Source organism: Delphinus delphis, chromosome 16 (assembly GCF_949987515.2).
Source record: "Delphinus delphis chromosome 16, mDelDel1.2, whole genome shotgun sequence".
Taxonomy (NCBI): domain Eukaryota; kingdom Metazoa; phylum Chordata; class Mammalia; order Artiodactyla; family Delphinidae; genus Delphinus; species Delphinus delphis.
The window spans coordinates 79,469,166-79,488,733 of NC_082698.1; the positions used below are offsets into that span (position 1 = coordinate 79,469,166).

General features: G+C 42.1%; 1 protein-coding gene across 1 annotated transcript in view; it reads left to right on the forward strand.

The window, feature by feature from the left end:
* The first annotated feature begins 1,877 nt into the window (after window positions 1-1,877).
* TARBP1 (TAR (HIV-1) RNA binding protein 1) overlaps window positions 1,878-19,568 on the forward strand; it is a 62,701-nt gene continuing 45,010 nt past the window's right edge. The window contains exons 1-8 of the mRNA XM_060035050.1: window positions 1,878-3,880; window positions 8,836-8,933; window positions 10,333-10,402; window positions 12,570-12,718; window positions 13,805-13,857; window positions 15,597-15,694; window positions 18,389-18,524; window positions 19,417-19,513. Of these exons, the coding sequence (XP_059891033.1) occupies window positions 2,950-3,880; window positions 8,836-8,933; window positions 10,333-10,402; window positions 12,570-12,718; window positions 13,805-13,857; window positions 15,597-15,694; window positions 18,389-18,524; window positions 19,417-19,513 (1,632 nt within the window). The 5' untranslated portion in view covers window positions 1,878-2,949. The remainder of the gene's footprint in view (window positions 3,881-8,835; window positions 8,934-10,332; window positions 10,403-12,569; window positions 12,719-13,804; window positions 13,858-15,596; window positions 15,695-18,388; window positions 18,525-19,416; window positions 19,514-19,568) is intronic.

The following is a 19,568-nucleotide window of genomic DNA, read 5'->3' on the forward strand; positions in this document are numbered from 1 at the left end:
GGGTGGGTGTTGGTGGTGGGAGCGAGGTAGTAAGAAATGACTTTCTGGAGAGATGACATTGGACCATGTGTCTTGAACAAGTGGAGTAGAGGTAAGGGCTTTCCAGAAGATGAAAGGGCTTTTGAAAAGACAAAGGGAGAGCACATGGCATGTTTTAGGGACTTCAAAATCCAGGTGTATATGGGGCATGAGGACGATGGGGCTGGAGAAGTAGGCAGGACCACCTCAAGGGGCGTCTGGGATGTCATGCTAAGAAATTCAGCCATCATTATGGGGGCTACGGATAGTCGTGGTTTAATTTCAGGAAGCTCATCCTGGTAGTAATAAGGCATGTGTATTGGGGTGGGGAGCAAATCAGGCAGGAAGTTATTGCTGTTATCTTAGTAAGAAATGAGGAGAGTCTAAAACTAAGGTGTTCGTGGGGGACAGAGAGGTGGGGACACCAAAACATTTAGGAAGTTTCATGGATAGATTTGAGGAATCAAAGAAGAGAGTGCGAAGTCTATTTGTAACTGAGCAAGACCCTATGGGGCCTTCCTAGAACAAACCACACCTACCCCAGTGTCCTCTGCCTGCCTCTTGTCTGTAAAAAAACCTTTAGCCTCCTAGGCCTTCCCCGAGTTACAAAGAGTAAATTTAATTAGAGAAGTGAGAAAATGCAGAAAGAAAGAAAAGCAGTCACGCAAGACAAAATAATAATAGTTTAGCCATTAAACAAAGTCAAGGACCTTTAGTTCCTCCTCAAGGGCTTTGGATGATATTCTGAGCCATAGTCTTTGAGCTGTTTTGCAGCTACTGAAACCCCCATCAGGTGGGAGAAGTTAACTGAAGGCTGCCCACAAGCACGTAAACCCCAGACCAGCTGACTCCCATTACCAATCAGAAGAGTGTCCACAAGCTGATCACACACCCACAACGCTCCTCCCTCACTTTGTCTTTAAAAACTTTTCCCTGAAAGCCTTCAGAGAGTTTGGACCTTTTCAGCACTAGCTACCTGGACTCCTTACTTGACGCCCTGCAGTAAATGCTGCACTTTCCTTCGCCACGACCCCGTGTCAGTAGATTGACTTTGCTGCACACAGGCAAGGGGACCCAAGGTTGGTTTGGTAACATATTGGCTCCCAGGTTTTCTGACTTGGGCAACTCAGTGAGTGACAGCCATTCCCCTAAATAGGAAATACCTGGGAAGAAGTATATTGGTGGTGGGGGGGGGTGCAGTAATGATGATGGGGGAATGAAGATAGTGAGGTGACCTTCATAAAAGTAGAGATTGAGAATGACGCCCTGAGTGATATTCAATGGAGACATCTGGTAGGCAGTAGGTAGATAAGTTTGCAGTTTGGGAGAGAGATCTGTGCAGGAGATCTAGATTTTTTTCATCATTAGCGTGTAAATCATAGTTGAATCTATAGTTTTAATGAAGTTATTCAGGGAAAATTTAGAGTGAGAAGAACAGGCAGGGATCTGAAGCTGTAATTCTGGAAACATCCATATGAACAGGTCAGGTCAGGAAGAGAAAGAGGATTCTTCCCCCAAAGAGATGGAGAAGAAACAGCTGGGGAAACAGGACAAAGAAAAAAACAGGAATTAGCTATATGATGAAAACTAGAGGAAGACAGAGTTTCAAGAAAAGGAAATCCTCAACAGCCGTTTGGTGTTTTCAATCTTTGCAATTTTAGCCATTCTGATGGGTGTGAAGTGGTATTTCTTTGAGGGTTTAATTTGCATTTCTCTAAGGAATAATGACACTCACACCTTTTCAGATGCTTACATTTGCACATCTTCATTTGTTAAGTGTCTGCTCAAGACATTTGCATATTTTTGTTTGATAGATATATGAAGAATATATGTCGAAGGAAACTGATGTTTATTGGCACATTAAATGTTGAAGGCAATGGATATTTACTGACACATTCTAAGTAGGCTTACAACCGAACCCTTTACGCATCTGTCAATGGAAAACTGAATGACCCTGAAATACGGAAATAAAATCTTGCATATATGATGTCAGATAACTGTAAATAACTTTAAATTATATAAAACCAAAAATCTAAAAATTAAATTATTTTAAATTACATAAAATAAACTTAAATAACTTTAAATTACACTTTATCCATTATGCTTATTACACAGCAAGCTCTTTGAAGGTGAGATTGTGACTTCTCCATGGACTTCTCTATGGTTAAAGGCAAAGTGAAAACCCAAGTCATTGATTCAGTTCGCCTAGGATTGAGCTAGAAACCAAACCAGTACCGTGCATACTAAGGTGAGGTTTCTGTTTCTGTACTTAGCAGTAGATGCTGTCAGATATACAGAACATACAGACACGTGGACTATTTGGGGGACTCTACATGTGGGAGCATAAGCATTGTGTGCGAAGGGCTGCATGCAAGAGTCCGCTTGGGCATTTGACTGCCAGCGTCGTGGTGGGTATCTCGTTTTCAGCCCTATCCCTGGCTCATAGCTAGAGTACTTTTCAGGGCCTCTACCTCATTCTTGGGTTTTCGTTATTTATTTTTTATGCAGATATCGGGAACCCATTTCGGACCCACTGTGTCAGTCTCTGTGTGGGTGGTGCCAGGCTGCACCTTTTTGAAAAAAGAGCTTCTAGGTGATCGTTAGTACACCTTCCTGGTGTACCTCTGGCCCATCCTCACAGCACCTGAATGATTTAAAGCCCTCGGGCAGGCCAATCTCCAATTAGGAATCGATGGAGTTGGTATAGATACGACATTAACGTTTAACGAGGGCCTCTTTTCCTCTTACAAAAGTAAGGGGCAGAAGCGAGAGGATCAGATCCAAGGCAGTTCTGGTGAGACCTGCCCAAAGCGCGCCTAGCAGGACTAGGGCCGGGCTGCAAGCCCCCTACCTGCGGGTGCGCGCCCGGGCCCACCGCGCACGCGCACGCACTAGCGCACGCCGGCGCCTTCCTGCGGGCGCTCGGGTCAAATGGAGTGGGTGCTGGCGGATACGCTGCTCTCGCAGAGCCGGGACCCTCGGGTCCTGCTTGGGGCGCTGTGCTGCGAGGAGGCGTCCGCGGAGCGCGTGGAGACGCTGCGCTTTCTTCTGCAGCGACTGGAGGACGAGGAGGCGCGCGGCGGCGGCGCGGGCGCGCTCCCGGAGGCGGCGCGCGAGGTCGCCGCCGGGTACCTGGTGCCGCTGCTGCGGGGCCTGCGCGGGCGCCCCGCGGGCGGCGCGGACACCGGCCCAGCGGCCCGCCAGCGCCGGCGCGTGCTGAGAGCGGCGGGCGCGGCCCTGCGCTCGTGCGCCCGCCTTGCCGGGGGCCCGCAGCTGGCGGCCGCGCTGGCCGAGGAGGCGCTGCGCGACCTGCTCGCCGCGGGCCCCGCGCCCGGCCTCAACGGGGCCGCCGAGGCGGCCGTGGAGGTGTTGGCGGCCGTGGGGCCCTGCCTGCGGCCCCGCGAGGACGCGCCGCTGCTGGAGGCGGTGGCGCGGGCCGCCCTCGCCCTGGCGCTAGGCGGGGACGAGGCGGGGCCCGCCGAGGGCGCGGCGGCGCTGGTGGCCGGCCGGCTGCTGCCGGCGTTGGGCCGGTGCGGCGGGGCGGCGCTGCGGGCCTTGTGGGGCGGGCTGGTCGCCCCCGGGGCTCCCGAGGGCCCGGGCCGAGTCGGGCCGAAGCTGCTGGTGCTGAGCGCCCTGGCGGAGAAGCTGCTGCCCGAGCCTGGCGCGGAGCGCGCCAGCGCGGCGCGCGAGGCGGACCCGGACGCCCGGCGCTGCTGGCGCTTCTGGAGGACGGTGCAGGCGGGGCTGACCCGGGCCGAGGACGCCCTCACGCGCAAGCGGGCGCGCTACCTGCTGCAGCGGGCTGTGGAGGTGTCGGCGGAGCTGGGGACCGACTGCGCGTGCGCCCCCCGGGAAGGAACCGGTACTTGCTTCTTTGCCCCCGGGCCCATCCCTACTTGGCTTTCTTGGAGGGAGGCCCCCTGCTTCCGGCAGTCAGCTCCTGGGGTAGTCTCCGAGATCCGTAATGAATTGGGTTATTCTCATGGTCCCCATAAAGCCTGAAAAACCTTGGGAACCTCATGTCGAGGGTGTTTTCTGAACTGACACAGATCACTGCAGCCGAGAGGAGTCTGCATCTCCTGAACTTTCTGACCCAGAGCAGGTGGAATACTGCATCCGTGGGAATAATTTAGGAACGAGCCCAGGCAGGATTTTACAGACCAAATTCGCACTGTATCGTGGTAGGTCCGTTCTAACAGGAAAGAAGAGTTAGCGCCCATCAAATTAAAAAGAAAATTATTTACATGTACTGAGCGATGAATTGAGTCTCGAGTGTTAGAATTTTGTAATGGAAACTAGCACGTTCTTTTGAAATTTCCCTTGGTAGTTCTCTTAGCAGGATTTTTAAATATTTGTTAAGCATATGGGCCTTAAGTCGACCTTTGGAGAGTATTTTTGAAATTGATTTAATTGAGTGAGGTTTCAATTTTTTTACATTTTGAGCCTGTGCTTCCTACCGCTTTATTACAGAACAAGAGTAGATGAAATAGCAAGGCCTCCCCTCAGTTTGGTATGTTCCTACTGATTGATTTGCTCACTGAAATTATGTGAAAGTACAATTCTCGCCTTAAATTAATTTTGAGGTATCAAAGTCAAAAATGGATGGACTGATTCAAAACTGCCTCAATAGATAGAAAATGTCTACTTTTTCAACTGGAGCTGCCTACTTATTTATACTGGTAAAGGATTTTTGTTTGGCTGAAGTTGTGAGTAGATTAGATTTTTATATAAGCTTAAAACATCAGGTAGTAAATATTTTAACAGCCCAAAAGTTGGTGATCATCCAATGAGAGTTGTCACTGGAAAACATTTTTTAAATTACTAAAGTTAAACACTCATTTATTTTAAAGAGTCAGTCATTCTGCAGTTTTAAAGATAAGCAGTGGTCTCATGCTTGTGCCCCTGCCCATTTCCTTCATTTCCGAGGGCAGCCACTTTTACCTCTTTTAGCTGATTATTTTGGTATTTACCCCCGTATCTTGAAATGATCTAGTAATGTCATAAAGTCCAATGTCATTCTTGTAATTTTGGTTAAATGTGAGTTCAACAAAATTATGACTAGGAAAATACTGTTCACAGGTGATCTGTGTATATATGATGGGTTTTTTTTTCCTTCCTGCAGGTTTTTGCTAGATTAATGTCATTTATGTTTCGTTGTCTCCATTCTTATCACTAATTCAACCCCAGATTCTTAGTTAATTGTCTAAATCTTTCCTGTACAAAGTCAGATCATCAGGCATTATCAATTTTCCTGAAGAAGTGTCTCCTAGAGTCCTCTTACAAGCTCAGTCTGGTGCACAGCTGACATTCTTAGATCTGCCTTCACTATCATCTGGGGGATTCCCTTCACCTGATTCTGTGTTGGAGCTCTTGTTTCCTGGAGTTCGTCCTCTTTTTTGGTTTACTCATTTGTTGTAATGTATTTTCTAATAGTTCCTTCAGATAAAACTTTTTAAGACCTTGCATATCTGATAATTTAATCAAAGGATCCTTTATGTCTGATATGTTTTCACTTCTATCATTTCTGTCACTTTTTTATAGTTTCCATCTCCTGAAAATCCCCAACTGTTCATGCATGTTGTCTGCCTTTCCCATTAGATCCTTTAACATACTCATCATAGTTATGTACAAGTTCTGTACTTGGACCATATCTGAGTTTGGTTTTGTTTTCTGTTTTATCTCTTGGCAATGGGATCACTTTTTTCAGCAGAGACTGAAATATTTATGCCTTCGATGATAGGCACTCCTCTCTGTTAGACTATTTGGGTTGAGTCACTCTGGTGAGCTGGCTTTGGATTTTGTTGGTGGTGGATTGTTGCCTCCTAATGTTTAGCGTGAAGCCTATAAGGTTTTTCTCAGTGTTCTAGTTTTTCTCAAGCCCTCGATGCCGACTCCACGGATGGAGAGCTTCCTCCATGCCTTTGTCCTTCCCTCGAGGGTAGACTGCTGGTGTTGGTTACCTGGTGCAAAGGTTGAGATGGGGAAGGAGGGAACTTTTCATTTCTCCTACAACAGCCTCTTCTTAGGCCCCATGTGCCCTATCCTTAGGGTTCAAACTTTTTTTTTCTTTTTTGGTACGTGGGCCTCTCACTGCTGTGGCCTCTCCCGTTGCGGAGCACAGGCTCCGGACGCGCAGGCTCAGCGGCCATGGCTCACGGGCCCAGCCGCTCCGCGGCACGTGGGATCCTCCCGGACCGGGGCACGAACCCGTGTCCCCTGCATCGGCAGGCGGACTCTCAGCCACTGCGCCACCAGGGAAGCCCAGGGTTCAAACTCTTTAGCCATCTCTGCTCCCTCTCCAGTGGCACATAACCTCTGCCTCCTACTTCATGAGGGGTTAAGAGTTTCCTTAACTTCTCCTGTGGCGGCTGCATTCTGCTTGTATCTGTGGTGGGTCTTGAGGGCTGATACTCTGCCCCCCTCCACAGCAGCAGACCTGCTTCATATGAGTGCCGGACACATAAGAGGCGTTCCTCGTGTCAGTGCAGGGTCGAGGGGAGAGCAAGTGTTTAGCCATTCCCAGGGGCAGCCAACTTTGCCTGATGTGAGAGCAGGGACAAGGGTGGGATTGTGGGCGGGTTTCCTCCGGCGGCCGACAGCTTTGGCCTCCTGTCAGGGAAGGGTCCAGGGTGCAGGCAGGCGTCTTCAGTTGACCACCACCTTGTACTCCTGCAGGGCATGGATGGGCTGCCCTTTCAAACCTCGGTGGGCCCTGCATGCCCACGCCTCCAGGGTCCCCTGCCCTGCCCACAGTCTTTCTTGAACACATGGGGGAGGCCTTGAGGAAGAGAGCTGGTGAGTGGGTGTAGACTCCCTTGGGGTTCCCAGAGTTTCTAAGTTGTCCACACTTGGCCTTTAAAAACTTGTCAAATTTTTATTTTATTTTTTAACTGCAGTTCGTGTGTCCTGTCTTATTCTTGGAGACGCTCTTTGCCCTTTGGAATTCAGAGAGCAATGCGACCTCAGCTCTCTGATGGACCTCCCCCCACAAAAAAAAAGTTTAGGGTTTTGTTGATAATCCAGCCTTTCTTCTCTTTGTTGGTGTGGCAGTAATGTTTTCTTGTGGCTTTCTTGGAAGCCAAGACCAAGCATATCTAGACACTTTTATTTTGCCCTCACATTCAACTGATGGTTTGATTGGGGTAGAATTCTGGCTTGGAAAACATTTCTGTTCAAAATTTTAAAGGCATCCATCCATCTGATGTCTTAGAGGCTCGAGCTCCCATTGTTAGTGTTGAGAAGTCTGAAACCATTTGAATCCTGTTTGTTTGTATGTGAGCCGTTTCTTCTCCACAGATGATTATAGAGACTGTGTCCCCAGCTTTCTGCCATTTCAGTTTTGAGGGCCTGTTTACATCCTGGTGTAGGGCACTCAGACCTTTTCAATCTGGAAATCATGTCCTTCGGTCCTGAGAACTGCTCTCGTATTACTTTGATTTCCTCCCTTCCTTTTGTGCTTTCTGTTCTCTTTTTGGTTATCGAACCTCCTGGACTGGCCTTTAACACATCTCTTCTCTCCTGTTTTCTATGGTTTTGTCTTTGTGCTCCACTTCCTGGGTGATTTCCTCAACTTTATTTCCAGTCCTTTCTTTGAGTTTCTTCTTTTTGCTATCAGATTTTTATTCGCATGAGATCTTTTTTGTTCTTGGAATGCCCCCTTTTTAATAGTATCCTGTTTTTATATCGTAACCACACTATCTTATCTCCCTTTAAAATATTAGTGAAAGTTTTTTCTTTTTCAGGTTTTCTTTTTCCTGTGTAGTTTTGTTTTCTCCAGATTTCCTTGTTTATTTGTTTTGGTCTTGATCTTTAGTGTAGAGGTTTCCCTAGATGTCTGGTGAGCCTTAGACACCTGCTTATATACGTAAGAATGTGGGACGAAAAGTCAAGCTCTAAACACATGAGTGGTGCTTGTTGACTGTGCACTTCGCTGTAAGGCGATCTGGCCAGGGCATTTTGTTAGGTAATCTCTGGTGAAAGTATTTTCAGGTCTTTCCTCTTGGGGTGGCCACATGCCATGGAGAAGGTCCTCTGGGACCTGAGAGGCCAAGACGGCGATGGGGGCAGGTGGAAGGGGGTCTCAGCGTCCAGGGTGCATACATGTTCACTTCCCATTTTCATGTGGCACTCACCCTGACCTCAGCCGTGTCCAGTGCCCCTCAATCTGGAGACCCACTCTTTTACCTTCCCCAGAGAATCAATCCCAGTCTTTTTCCTGTTCGGAACACAGGAAAGGGCATCTGGGGATCTGCTTCTTAAACACATTAAACAAATCCTTTTTAGTTTAGCCTTGATTTTCACCTCTACTTCCTGAAGTATTTTCTTCTGCCAGTTCCTTAGGCTTGGGGGCATTTTGTAGTGTGAATCAGGTTTTTTTCTTTGCTTTCCTTGTGCCAACTTAAGAGTCACTTGTCTTGATTCTGCTCGCTTTTAATCTGATTTGCGGATCCTCATTTCATTGCTGTTGTCTGCTCCCCTGTTTTCTCCAATTCTTGGGTTTTTGCCTTTGAAAAATCTTACTGTTATAGTGAGTTTCTTAGGGAGAGAAAGTAGAGTACATGTGTTCAAATCTGTCATCCTTACCCAGAGTTCCAAGGTAGTAACCTTAATTTTTTTTGAAAAAACCTCCTTTTGAGATTCTTGTTTGCCCAAGCCTGCTACCTAGGCTCTAATACAGGGGCACCCGCCATTGTTAGAGAAAACGACATTTGGTAAGAGTAGCATACTTTTAAGAACTGTTATCATTTGGAAGCTTATGAAAGTTTCTGACTTAGGAACTAAATCTAGGAACTAATTTTCTTTTTTAAACCATATCAGGCCCAAGTCTGTTTTGGTGGTCTGAGAAGAAAAAAGATGAGCTTCTAAAGTTTTGGGAAAACTATATATTAATTATGGAAACTCTTGAAGGAAATCAGGTAAGTGTTTTCATATTTTAACAAATCCTATGTAGATGCAGTTCTTGGGGTTTTTTCCCCAAACATTCTGTAAAAGCAATACAGAAAGGCCAACTTGGATACAGCATAATGGAGTCCAAGCGTACTTTGTTTCCTGGCATAGGTGCAATTTAAGATTGAATATAAACTCAGGAAATTAAAGAATACTTTCAGTTGACTTAAGTTATCGTTCAAAGAATTCAGTCTTATTTGATCTTCCCTTGACACTTACTTCTAAAATGTTTATGAGTTTTTAGTTTCTTGATGTTATGAATAATCTCCTAAGAAATGCACACTAAGGGAAATGTTACTTAAAGTCTGAGGTAAATTGTTATTAAGTAAATAATGATGCTATAATGGGCCTTCGATTTTGTAGATTACCTTCCTTCCTTCCCTCCTTCCTTCCTTCCCTCCTTCCTTCCTTCTTTCCCTCCTCCCACCCTCCTCCCTCCCCCTCCCTCCCCCTCTGTCCTTCTCTCTCTCTCTCTCTCTCTCTCTCTCTCTCTCCCTCTCTCTCTCTCTCTCTCTCTCTCTTCCTCCCTTCCTCTCTCTCTTCCATCTTTGCGTTCTTGGTCCTGAGAATGGAAACTTGAAAAATCATTTGCAGTCGACTTTGAGTTCATTTTTGTAGGCTCTTAGAGTTTTTCAGTTGAGAAGAATCTCTTAAGATTACCTACTCTAGTGCAGTGTTCTCCAACTTTAACATTCATTAGGATCGCCCAGATGGCTTATGAAAGTGTCTGGCCTGCAAAGTTTCTGATTCAGTAGGTCTGCAGTGGGGCCTGAGAACTCAGGTATTTTACATGTTCCTAGGAGATCCGTAAGCTGCCATTCTGGGCACCACGCTTGGAGAACCCCTGTTGTAGGGGTTCTCAGTCCGTAAGCTGTGGGGCCTGCCATCGTGGAGCCACTGGGAGGTGTCAGTCCAGATGCGTTGTTTGTGGACTAAAATAAAGAATTACTCATATGTACTAAATATATGTAGATACAAGGATGAGCAATAAAGGAAAAGCATTTCTAAACTTACGGTTTTCCTGAATCAGTATATCCTCAAGACCCTCACTATTGAGAAACTGTGATTTACCTTTAGTTTGTAGGGTATGTAAATTAGATGCTGATATGTGTAGCAGAGTCTAAGAATGAAGAGCCTTGAACTCTGAACTGACTCTGCTTCTAAATGAGTGGCCTTGAGCAACGTGAGTAACTAGATGAAGCATCGCAGTAGTTTTTCCTCTTTGTGACATAGTGGCATACAGGCCCTGCCTCTTCTCCAGGGTGGCAAGGAGGAACAGAGTGACTGTTGTATAGATAGACGAAAAGTCCTTTGAGTTTTGAACGGTGAATTTTCATTTCCTGTGGCTTTTTGCTTTTGTTTTTTCAGATACATGTTATAAAGCCAGTTTTACCAAAGCTGAACAATCTGTTTGAATATGCAGTGTCAGAGGAAAATGGTAACAGTTACTTTTATTTTGCTTTTTTATAACACATACAGTTTTTCCTCCTTAATTTTATAAGTAACTCTTATTCATTATAGAGCATGTTACAGGAATATATGAATTTACTGCTACCAAGAGACCGCTGCTGACATTCCAGAGACATACCTTGTGGATTGATTGTTCATAATGTTTTTTTCTCACTCAGCAGTATAACCAAATGCATTTACCTATGTCCTTAAATAGTCTTTGAGAATTTAATTTTAAATGGCTGCAGAGTTTTCTATAATTTAGAGGTCTGGTAATTTATAAACTTCTGATTATAGAAAATTTCAGACATTCACGGAAGGAGAAGAGTTTGTATGATGAACCCCACCACCCGGCTTTAGCAGTGATCAACTTGTGCCAGTCTCTGTCTCACATCATATGTGGCCTTTCCTGCGCCCTCCCCATCAAATGAATTTGAAGCCCATTCCTAGACAGCATATCATTTCATCTGTAATTTTTTTCAGTATATATCCTTGAAAGATAAGGGCTCTTTGGTAATGTTTTAATCATGGTGTATTATTCATTTTTAATAAGAGCTCTTTGGTATTACATATTTTAAGTGCTTTCCATCCTTATTCTCTTAATGTATCTGTTTCATTGTTAGAGTTATTTTCTTCGGGTTTCAGCTGTTCTGTAGGTTGGACTTCTTAGGAAGAGAAAATTCCAAGATGCTATTTTAAATATGGTTTTTAAGTCCTGTATCAGTTCTATATTATGAGGGCTTCTTAGGAGAAATAAAATGAAGCTGGAGCTTCTTAAAATTATTTTATGAAATTAAGTTTAGATCAACGAGACAGCTAAATGCAAGCTAATGGTGTTTTGTATACATATGAATGATAAAATGCTACATTATCATGTTTACACATGAGAAATAACCTAGGTAAATGGGTTTTAGTGCCTACTTTAGATAATTACAACTTTAGTAGTTTGACCCCTTAGGAATTGAGCTTTATTCAGCTGATTGCTATGGTTGTTTTCTGATACACTGGGATTTTTCACAGACCATAGGAATCTGTAGTCCCATCTGGGGCTAGAATTTAATTGAATCCTGTTGTGACTTCACTTATGCATTTACTATTAAAATGATTCTCTTATTACCACGTTTTGCCCACAGCTCTTGGCAAACCAAATCAAATGGCAGTGACAGATTTTGAAAAATCATTGCCAAAGGATTGAACAAGCATCTTGGTGTAAATTACAAAAAAAAAAAAAAAAGACTGATTTATTTATAGAATGCCATGAGTTAAAAATGCTGAGTTTTTTTTCTAATAGTGTTAAAAGATATTTCAAAAAAAGTTAAAGTATGTCCAAGGTACATACTCCATTTTTTGTTTCTCATTTGTATATTTACTTAATAGATGTTTACGTAATGTCCAATACACGCTAAGCGCTGGGATAAAGTGGTGAGACAGATGTACTCTTTTTCACTTGATTTTTGTCTGTTTTCCAGGAAAAAATAGCATTGATGATAAGTTCTAGACAGGCAACAAACAAGAGGCAGAAATGGAGTTATCTAGTGAGTGAAGCCATACCTTGGAGAGGGCAGCTAGGAAAGACCTGCCTGAAGAGTGACACAGAAGTTGAGGAGACAGCTCTGGGTGCAGAAGCCCTGAGATGGGCACAGCTCAGTGGGGTAGAGGACCCGACCAGTAAGCCACAGCACAGTGATGTGAGAAGGCGGGTTAAGGTCGGAGTAATTGTCAGAAGCAGTTCATGCCTCGCTTGTTTTTTAGTCTGAGTTTTGAGAAGCCACGCAAGGGTTTTAAATAGAGCAGGGACAGTTTCATGTTTCTGTATGAAAAATGGATTGAAGTAAGGTGAGAGAAGAATTGGTTGAAATCACCCCAAACCTAGAGTTTCAACCTGCGTGGGGTCATATTTAATTTCTGTATGCTGTAGCCACTATGACACTCGCTTGCAGCCTTTCTAAATGAATCTCTCTGAAAATGGAATACCAAATACTGAAGTTATTTTGGTTATTCAGTAATTAAACACCCTCAGATGCGATTAAAAAGAGACTCACTTTTGCGGTGTTGGAATGAAGTTAATGTGTTTGTGTTTAGTTTTGAATATGTAGTCTACGTGGGGCGACATAATGTGAAAATCTTAAGTCAACATTCGGTGTTTATTTCCACAGGATGTTGGCTCTTTCACCCATCCTGGCATCTGTGTATTTATAAAAGAATGTTTGAAAGTGAAAATAAAATCCTGACCAAAGAAGGCGTTACCCATTTTTTGGAGCTCTATGAAACAAGGGTTCTTCCGTTTTCAGCAGAATTTTCTGAGGTAATGACAGCCTTTCCCTTTCCTTTTTCCCTTTGTCAAAAGATGAGGGGCGAAGGTATTTGTTTTATCCTATGTGATCTTCAAAAAATATATACTAGGGCCTGAAAATCGCAAGTAACATTTTAGAGGTTTGCATACAACAAATCCTATTTCTCTAAACTTAGCTATCGTACTGGGAGAACGCTTTCTGTAATGTAGTTTGTCGATAGGCTGCCTGCATCATTACCAGTAGTTCTTTGGTATCAGTATTCTGAACAAAAGTCAACAGCATGAAAACTGGTATAGAAGCGTGTTAGTGATATTGTTTCCACAGTTCTGAGTCACTGAATTACCGCTCTTTGTTTAGTCACGCTAGTCCCCCAGTTCTGAGTCGATGAATTACTATCGACTGTACTGAGCGGAGGTTGCCTTTAGAGCTATATTATCAGCATCTATGCTTCCATTTATCAGAAATCACAGTAAAGCAAAGAGATGGTGAGAGCCTCAGCTGTGACTTAAAGTTTTATATTACGGTGCCACATGAGTCAGGTGATCACTGACTTTGGTATGGTAATGTACCTCTCATTTAGAGGTAACTGAAGTAAACTTTCCTGATTGTCCAACTACATGTATAGTGTTTTAATATGCATCATTTTTCTACATTCTCCTAGCCTTCTTGCACTTCCTGGAAGCTTGCTTTTTTGTCTAGTAATATTTTTGAAGATATACTTTTCCCCCTTTATCTTCCAGGCATAGGGGCTTGAATTTTCTCTTGAGTATCTTTTTGTTTCTCCTTTGTTACTACCTTTATTTTCCACCATGTGTCCTTTCTTTGGACTCTCTTCTTCCTTCTTAGCACAGCATGTACTCTCCTCTCAGTATTCCGTATGTTTTTATCAGGTGGGAAAATTCGGTATTTGTTTTGTCGTTCTGGTGGAATTAAGGTATCCTCCAAGACTATCATAGACCAACCTACAGCATGAGAGATCAGCTTTGCTTGTAACAGCTCTTCTGTAGCCCTGTGTAGCATGTGCAGTTACAGCAAGCTGACCGTTCAAAATTACAGTTACAACTTAACATCAAAAACTTTTTTCCTTTTTTTTTTAGTTTATTATTGGGGCATTAATGGATGCACTTTCACAGAGCTCTCTATACAGCAGGTAAACAAACATCGTTATTTAGCAGCAATGCAGTCATATGTATTGGGTATATAAATTTAATGTGATTATGAAATGTGACCAGATTGTTTAATGAATTTGTTACATAAATATATGTTGCCTTGTAGATATTCAGCTTTTTCTAACCATGTCATCCCTTCTGTGTTTGTTATTCTTCTTGCCTTTCTTCCAGTAGTTGTGTCAGGTGTTTCTCTTTTTCTTTTCTTTCCTACTTTGAACCCATCCATTCTTGGCCTTTTGGGAAGGATATCTTACATAGCTACTTCTTTTCCCTTACTCCTGATTTCTGCCCTCTTGGAAATTGTAGTGGCTTTGGCTAACCAACACTTGAGACTTTTTTTTTTTCCTTTTTCTTTTAACTTTTGATCTTGACTTATAGAAAAGTTGTGAGAATAATACAAAGAATTCTCATTTATCTTTTATCCACATTCCCTAAATGATACTGTCTAACCATATTTGCTTAATCATCGTCTCTCTCATGACGATTGTGTGTGTGTGTGTGTGTGTGTGTGTGTGTGTGTGTATACCTCTGTTTCTTAGCTCTGTCTGCTGAGCAGACTTACCATCTATATTTCAGTGTCTGTCTGTCCATCCATCCATCCATCCATATTAAAAACCATCAGTTCACACCAGCACATCCATTTCTAGTCCACTACCACAGGGTTCATTCTAACTTCCCCCTTTCCCTATCTGACGGTGGAGGCCATTCTGCATGACATATTGCTTATTTGACACCATCACCCTTTGTCAAGGTTGATACTGGGAAGAGTTTGTCAGTATTATGCCTTATCCTCATCTTTTGAGCATTACCTGTACTCTTGAATTATATCTTCAAAAATACCCCTTGCTTTTGAAATTATGTTGTCTAATTTTGAAAACTAAGTTTTTTTATACTTGCAAGTCTTTTGTTTGGTATACCTCTAATAGAAAAGAACTCTCACCACCAACTTCTTTAAAATTTTTAAGTTAGTCTCTGCTAAGTTATATTAATATTTAGTCCTATTTAATATCGAAAGAGCAGAGCAACGCTAGATTTGCCAATTATTTTTGATTTTCAAGTAATCATTACTGTTGAATAGTTCTCTGAAGCAATTAGACCGCTGGAAAGCAGTAAAACCAACGTGGTGCTTTCTGAGAGTTGACAAACACATTAATTATGAAATGCCTTCAGTTCCCTAGCACCCTAATGTGTTCAATTAACAGATAATGTCCCTGGCCGAAGCATATAGCAAAAAAAAAAAAAAAAAAACAATGTGACTTTTGTAGATGTTAATTAAATGCTCTTGCAAAAGTTACTTATTACTAACATATGTCTTTCTGTGAATGTTATTTTATTTAATACTTAAAGATTTAAAATCATTGGATTAGGTGTTGGGAACAATAAAATATAATTTTAAAGTTTCATTTTTAGACTTTTTTTTAAACGATACTATTTGGCAAGATTCATATATGTGTGTCAGAGAAAGTGTCATTAAAAAAGAAATCCATGCCTGCTTAGTGTCGCACATTGCTGACTCACGTCTGTTTTCCTAGAAGATCTCTGATGTTTTTAGCAGAAGAATCCTCAAGATTTTACTGAAAAATAGAATGCAGGTTTAGAAGAAGAAGATGGTTTTATTGTTTTATTGTTGAAAGACATTTGGGCCATATTCCATTTAGTTTCAGTCTACTTATTTGTAAATAGATTTAAAATATTTGTTTTTTTTCCCCTTTGTCTGTAGGTCCCCAGGCCAGCTGATAGGAAGTGGTTCTCCACTGGGATTGAAATTACAGAAGTTCTTAGTCACTTACATTTCTCTTCTTCCAGAAGAAATAAAGAGTATGTGTCAGTAAAGAGTTTCTTTTTAATTTATTAGCTTAAATTTTTAGTATGTTGGTTATAAGCACCAACCTATGACTATTATAATCAGTATTATCAAAATAGTTCCTTTTTCCGGAATATGCAAATTTTGTCAGAATTATACACATGTCCATTGAAACTGAGTACACAATTTTACCTTTGTATATAACGTGATACCAGTATTGGTATCCGTAGCATGGAAGCAGTTTTGCAATGTGTGCTGCAGTTTGCCGTTCTTGCCACTTGTCTCTATTCAGTTTCAAAAATGAGCAAAACAGGTCGAAGAAAGAAAGAACCTGGGCTTAGGAAAAAGTTATAAACAGAGTATCTATTGTGGCAAAGTTGTCCCTTTATAGATATTGACTCAGAAAGATAAGAAAGGAAAAAATACTTGCTTTTCGTAAGACCTTGTATCCTAGAAATATCCCACTTCTTCAGGTTGGAGATGTACTTTTCTTCCTGATGGGCTATGTTGGTAAGCAAAGCACAAAGCCAGTGTTATTTTCCTTGCTGAGTAGCAGGGCCCACTCTTCTTTCTGAGTCTTTTTTTTTGTTCTGGGCTTTGTGACTTAGAAAGTGACCCTGGCTATGAAATATATATATATACTTTTTCTTTTGTATTTAATCTGCAAATAGGGTGAACAGTGACCAGTGGTGCTATGTATTCAAAAGTCAGGGAAGAAAGAGAAAAGATGGTCACCTGTATATCACAACTTTACATTTACAGAAAATGGATTGTTTTGATTACTTTTTTAAAAAGTTAAACTGGAGAAGATAACTGTCAGAGCCGTTCTTTAGTTTGCTAGAATTTGGAAGCTTACAGTCTGGGGATTCAGTTGCCGACCACGTTGGCACATCTCATGTCCACAGCACGGTGTGAGTGACGTGACGGTGATCAGTGCCCCCTAGAGTTTGAGCACCTAGAGTTTGTGGCCGTGTGACCCTGTCAGTGTAGTGAGTGAATAAGCAATAGAGGCTTGGCTGTTGCCATCGTCCTTGTGTCATGAGAGAGCTGTGAGGCAGAAGATGGGAACTTAATTAGTCCAACAGGAGGGAGGGCAGGTAGAATGTTTATTTACAGTTTTTACTTTGTAGTTTTTTCTGTCAACAATATCCTAAGCGTATCTAGTTCTGAGCTAGGCACTTTGGGAGATATAAAATACGGGTAATACCCTTTCAGGAGTGTCCAGGGATTTCTCAAAAGTCATTGTAAGTGATGATCTCCGGAAACAGACATTTTTATTAACTACTGTGACTTGAAGATCCTTAAGATGTCACATATTAGCGGAGAAAGCAGGATAGAGCACCATCCTTTGTATCTCAAAATACTTAAATTAATTACAGTGATTAGATCCAGGGTAGGTACAAAATAACCTGTGAGAAAGATCTGATATCACTGTTTGCAGATACCAGAGGCCAGCTACCATTGGTACTTCTTATCCTGTGTTTCTTTAATATCTCCAACAGATGAATGGTTTCCAACAGTAAAAAATTTATCTTTTACCTTAACTATTAAATATATAGCTACATGGTTATCAGAATTTCTACAATGCACTAGAATACTTACCTTACTAAAAAGGAATGAAATTGAAATGACATTGATTTTTTTTTGTTCCCAACAGCTTTATTGAGATATAATTCACACACCATAAAATTCACCCTTTTAAATTGTTCAGTTCAGTGGTTTTTAGTATAGTCACAAAGTTATACAACTATCACCACTAATTCCAGAATATTTTCATCATCCCCAAAAGAAATTCCTTGCCCATAAGTAATCAAGTCTCATTTTCCTTTCCCCTGGCTCCTGTCAGCCACTAATTTACTTTCTGTCTCTCTAGATTTGCCTATTCTAAACATTTCATATAAATGGAATCATATAATACGTGGCCTTTTATTTTATGTCTGGCTTCTTTTGCTTAGCATAATGTTTTTGAGATTCACCTATGTTGTAACATTTATCAATATTCCATTCCTTTCTGTAGCTGAATAATATTCCACTGTGTTGATACTTCACATTCTGTTTATCCATTCATCAGTTGATAGATGTTTAGATTGTTTCCACTTTTAACTATTATGAATAACTCCTATGAATATTCACATACAGGTTTTTATATGAATGTAATCTTTCACTTCTCTTAATTATATACCTAGGAGTAGAATTATTAGGTCAAATAGTAACTCTGTGTTTAACTTTTTTTTTTTTTTTTTTTTGCGATACGCGGGCCTTTCACTGTTGTGGCCTCTCCCGTTGTGGAGCACAGGCTCCGATGCGCAGGCTCAGCGGCCATGGCTCGCGGGCCCAACCGCTCTGCGGCATGTGGGATCCTCCCGGACCGGGGCTCGAACCCGTGTCCCCTGCATAGGCAGGCGGACTCTCAACCACTGCACCACCAGGGAAGCCCTGTGTTTAACTTTTAAAGGAGCCACCAAACTCTTTTCCACACTGGCTGTACCATTTTACATTTCCACCAAGAATGTCTGAGCGTTCATGTCTCCACATCCTGGTTAACACTTGTTATTGTCTGTCCTTTTGACGGTAGCCATCCTAATGGGTGTGAAGTTGTATCTCATTATGGTTTTTGATTTGCATTTCCCTACATAAAGTCTGATGACGTTGAGCATCTTATCATGTGCTTGCTGGCAACAATGATGTCTTAAAACTTTTTCTTTCAGGTAGTTTCCTGTTAAAGTTTATTCAGAAGATGACGAGCCGACATTGGTGTGCTATTCCCATTTTGTTTCTATCTAAGGCTTTGGCAAATATCCCAAGATGTAAAGCCCTGGGTATAGAAGGGCTTCTTGCCCTGAGGTAATGTACTCTGAGTATGTTCACATACGGTTATTTGTCGTACCTTTCCGTTAGTAAATTTTGTTTTTCCTTCTGCTTTAATCCCTAGTGAGTGGTTTTAGTTAATATTGGCATCAGGATTTTTTGCTCTTAATTTTATATAATAAAAAGTAAATTAAAAAAATCTATTCATATAGTTGAACTTATTTTGTTTTATGAATTACTAATTTAAATATATGCCATAATAAATACTATTGGATTATGGTCACTTTAAAAATAAGGCCAGTAAGTTGTTTTTATTACATTGATATGTAGGAAACTAGAGATAAAATAACAAATATTAATATTGATTACAAAGTATTTCAAAAAAGTGTAAAATTCTTACTTTGAAATTGTCTTTTGTTTTTTAATAAATTTATTTTTGGCTGCGTTAGGTCTTCATTGCTGTGCGCGGGCTTTCTCTAGTTGCGGCGAGCAGAGCCTATTCTTTTTTGCGGTGCATGGGCTTCTCATTGCGGTGGCTTCTCTTGCTGCGGCGCGTGGACTCTAGGCACGCGAGCTTCAGTAGTTGTGGCACGCAGGCTCAGTAGTTGTGGCGCACGGTCTTAGTTGCTCCATGCATGTGGGATCTTGCCGGACCAGGGATTGAACCCATGTCCCCTGCATTGGCAGGCGGATTCTTAACCCCTGCGCCACCAGGGAAGTCCTTATGTTGTTGTTTTTAAAAGGAGATCTGTTTCATATTAAAATTGAGCTCCACTAGAGGCCTTAATTATTTACTAGCTTTGAAATTCTCCTGGCAGTGACTGTCTGCGTTAGAAAGTGTAGATATATTAAATCAAGTTGTCAGTTACTACAAACTATCAGAATTGTCCTGAGACAATGGAAGTGCATGTGTTTTCTCCGATGTCAGGGACGTTCTTCAGTGCACCATGATCACACATCAGATCCTGCTGCGAGGGGCAGCGCAGTGCTATCTCCTTCAGACGGCCATGAATCTGGTAGACGTGGTGAGTTTATCTTTCTTCCTAATGTTAACTCCAGTTTCCTAGTCTTTCTTAGTGA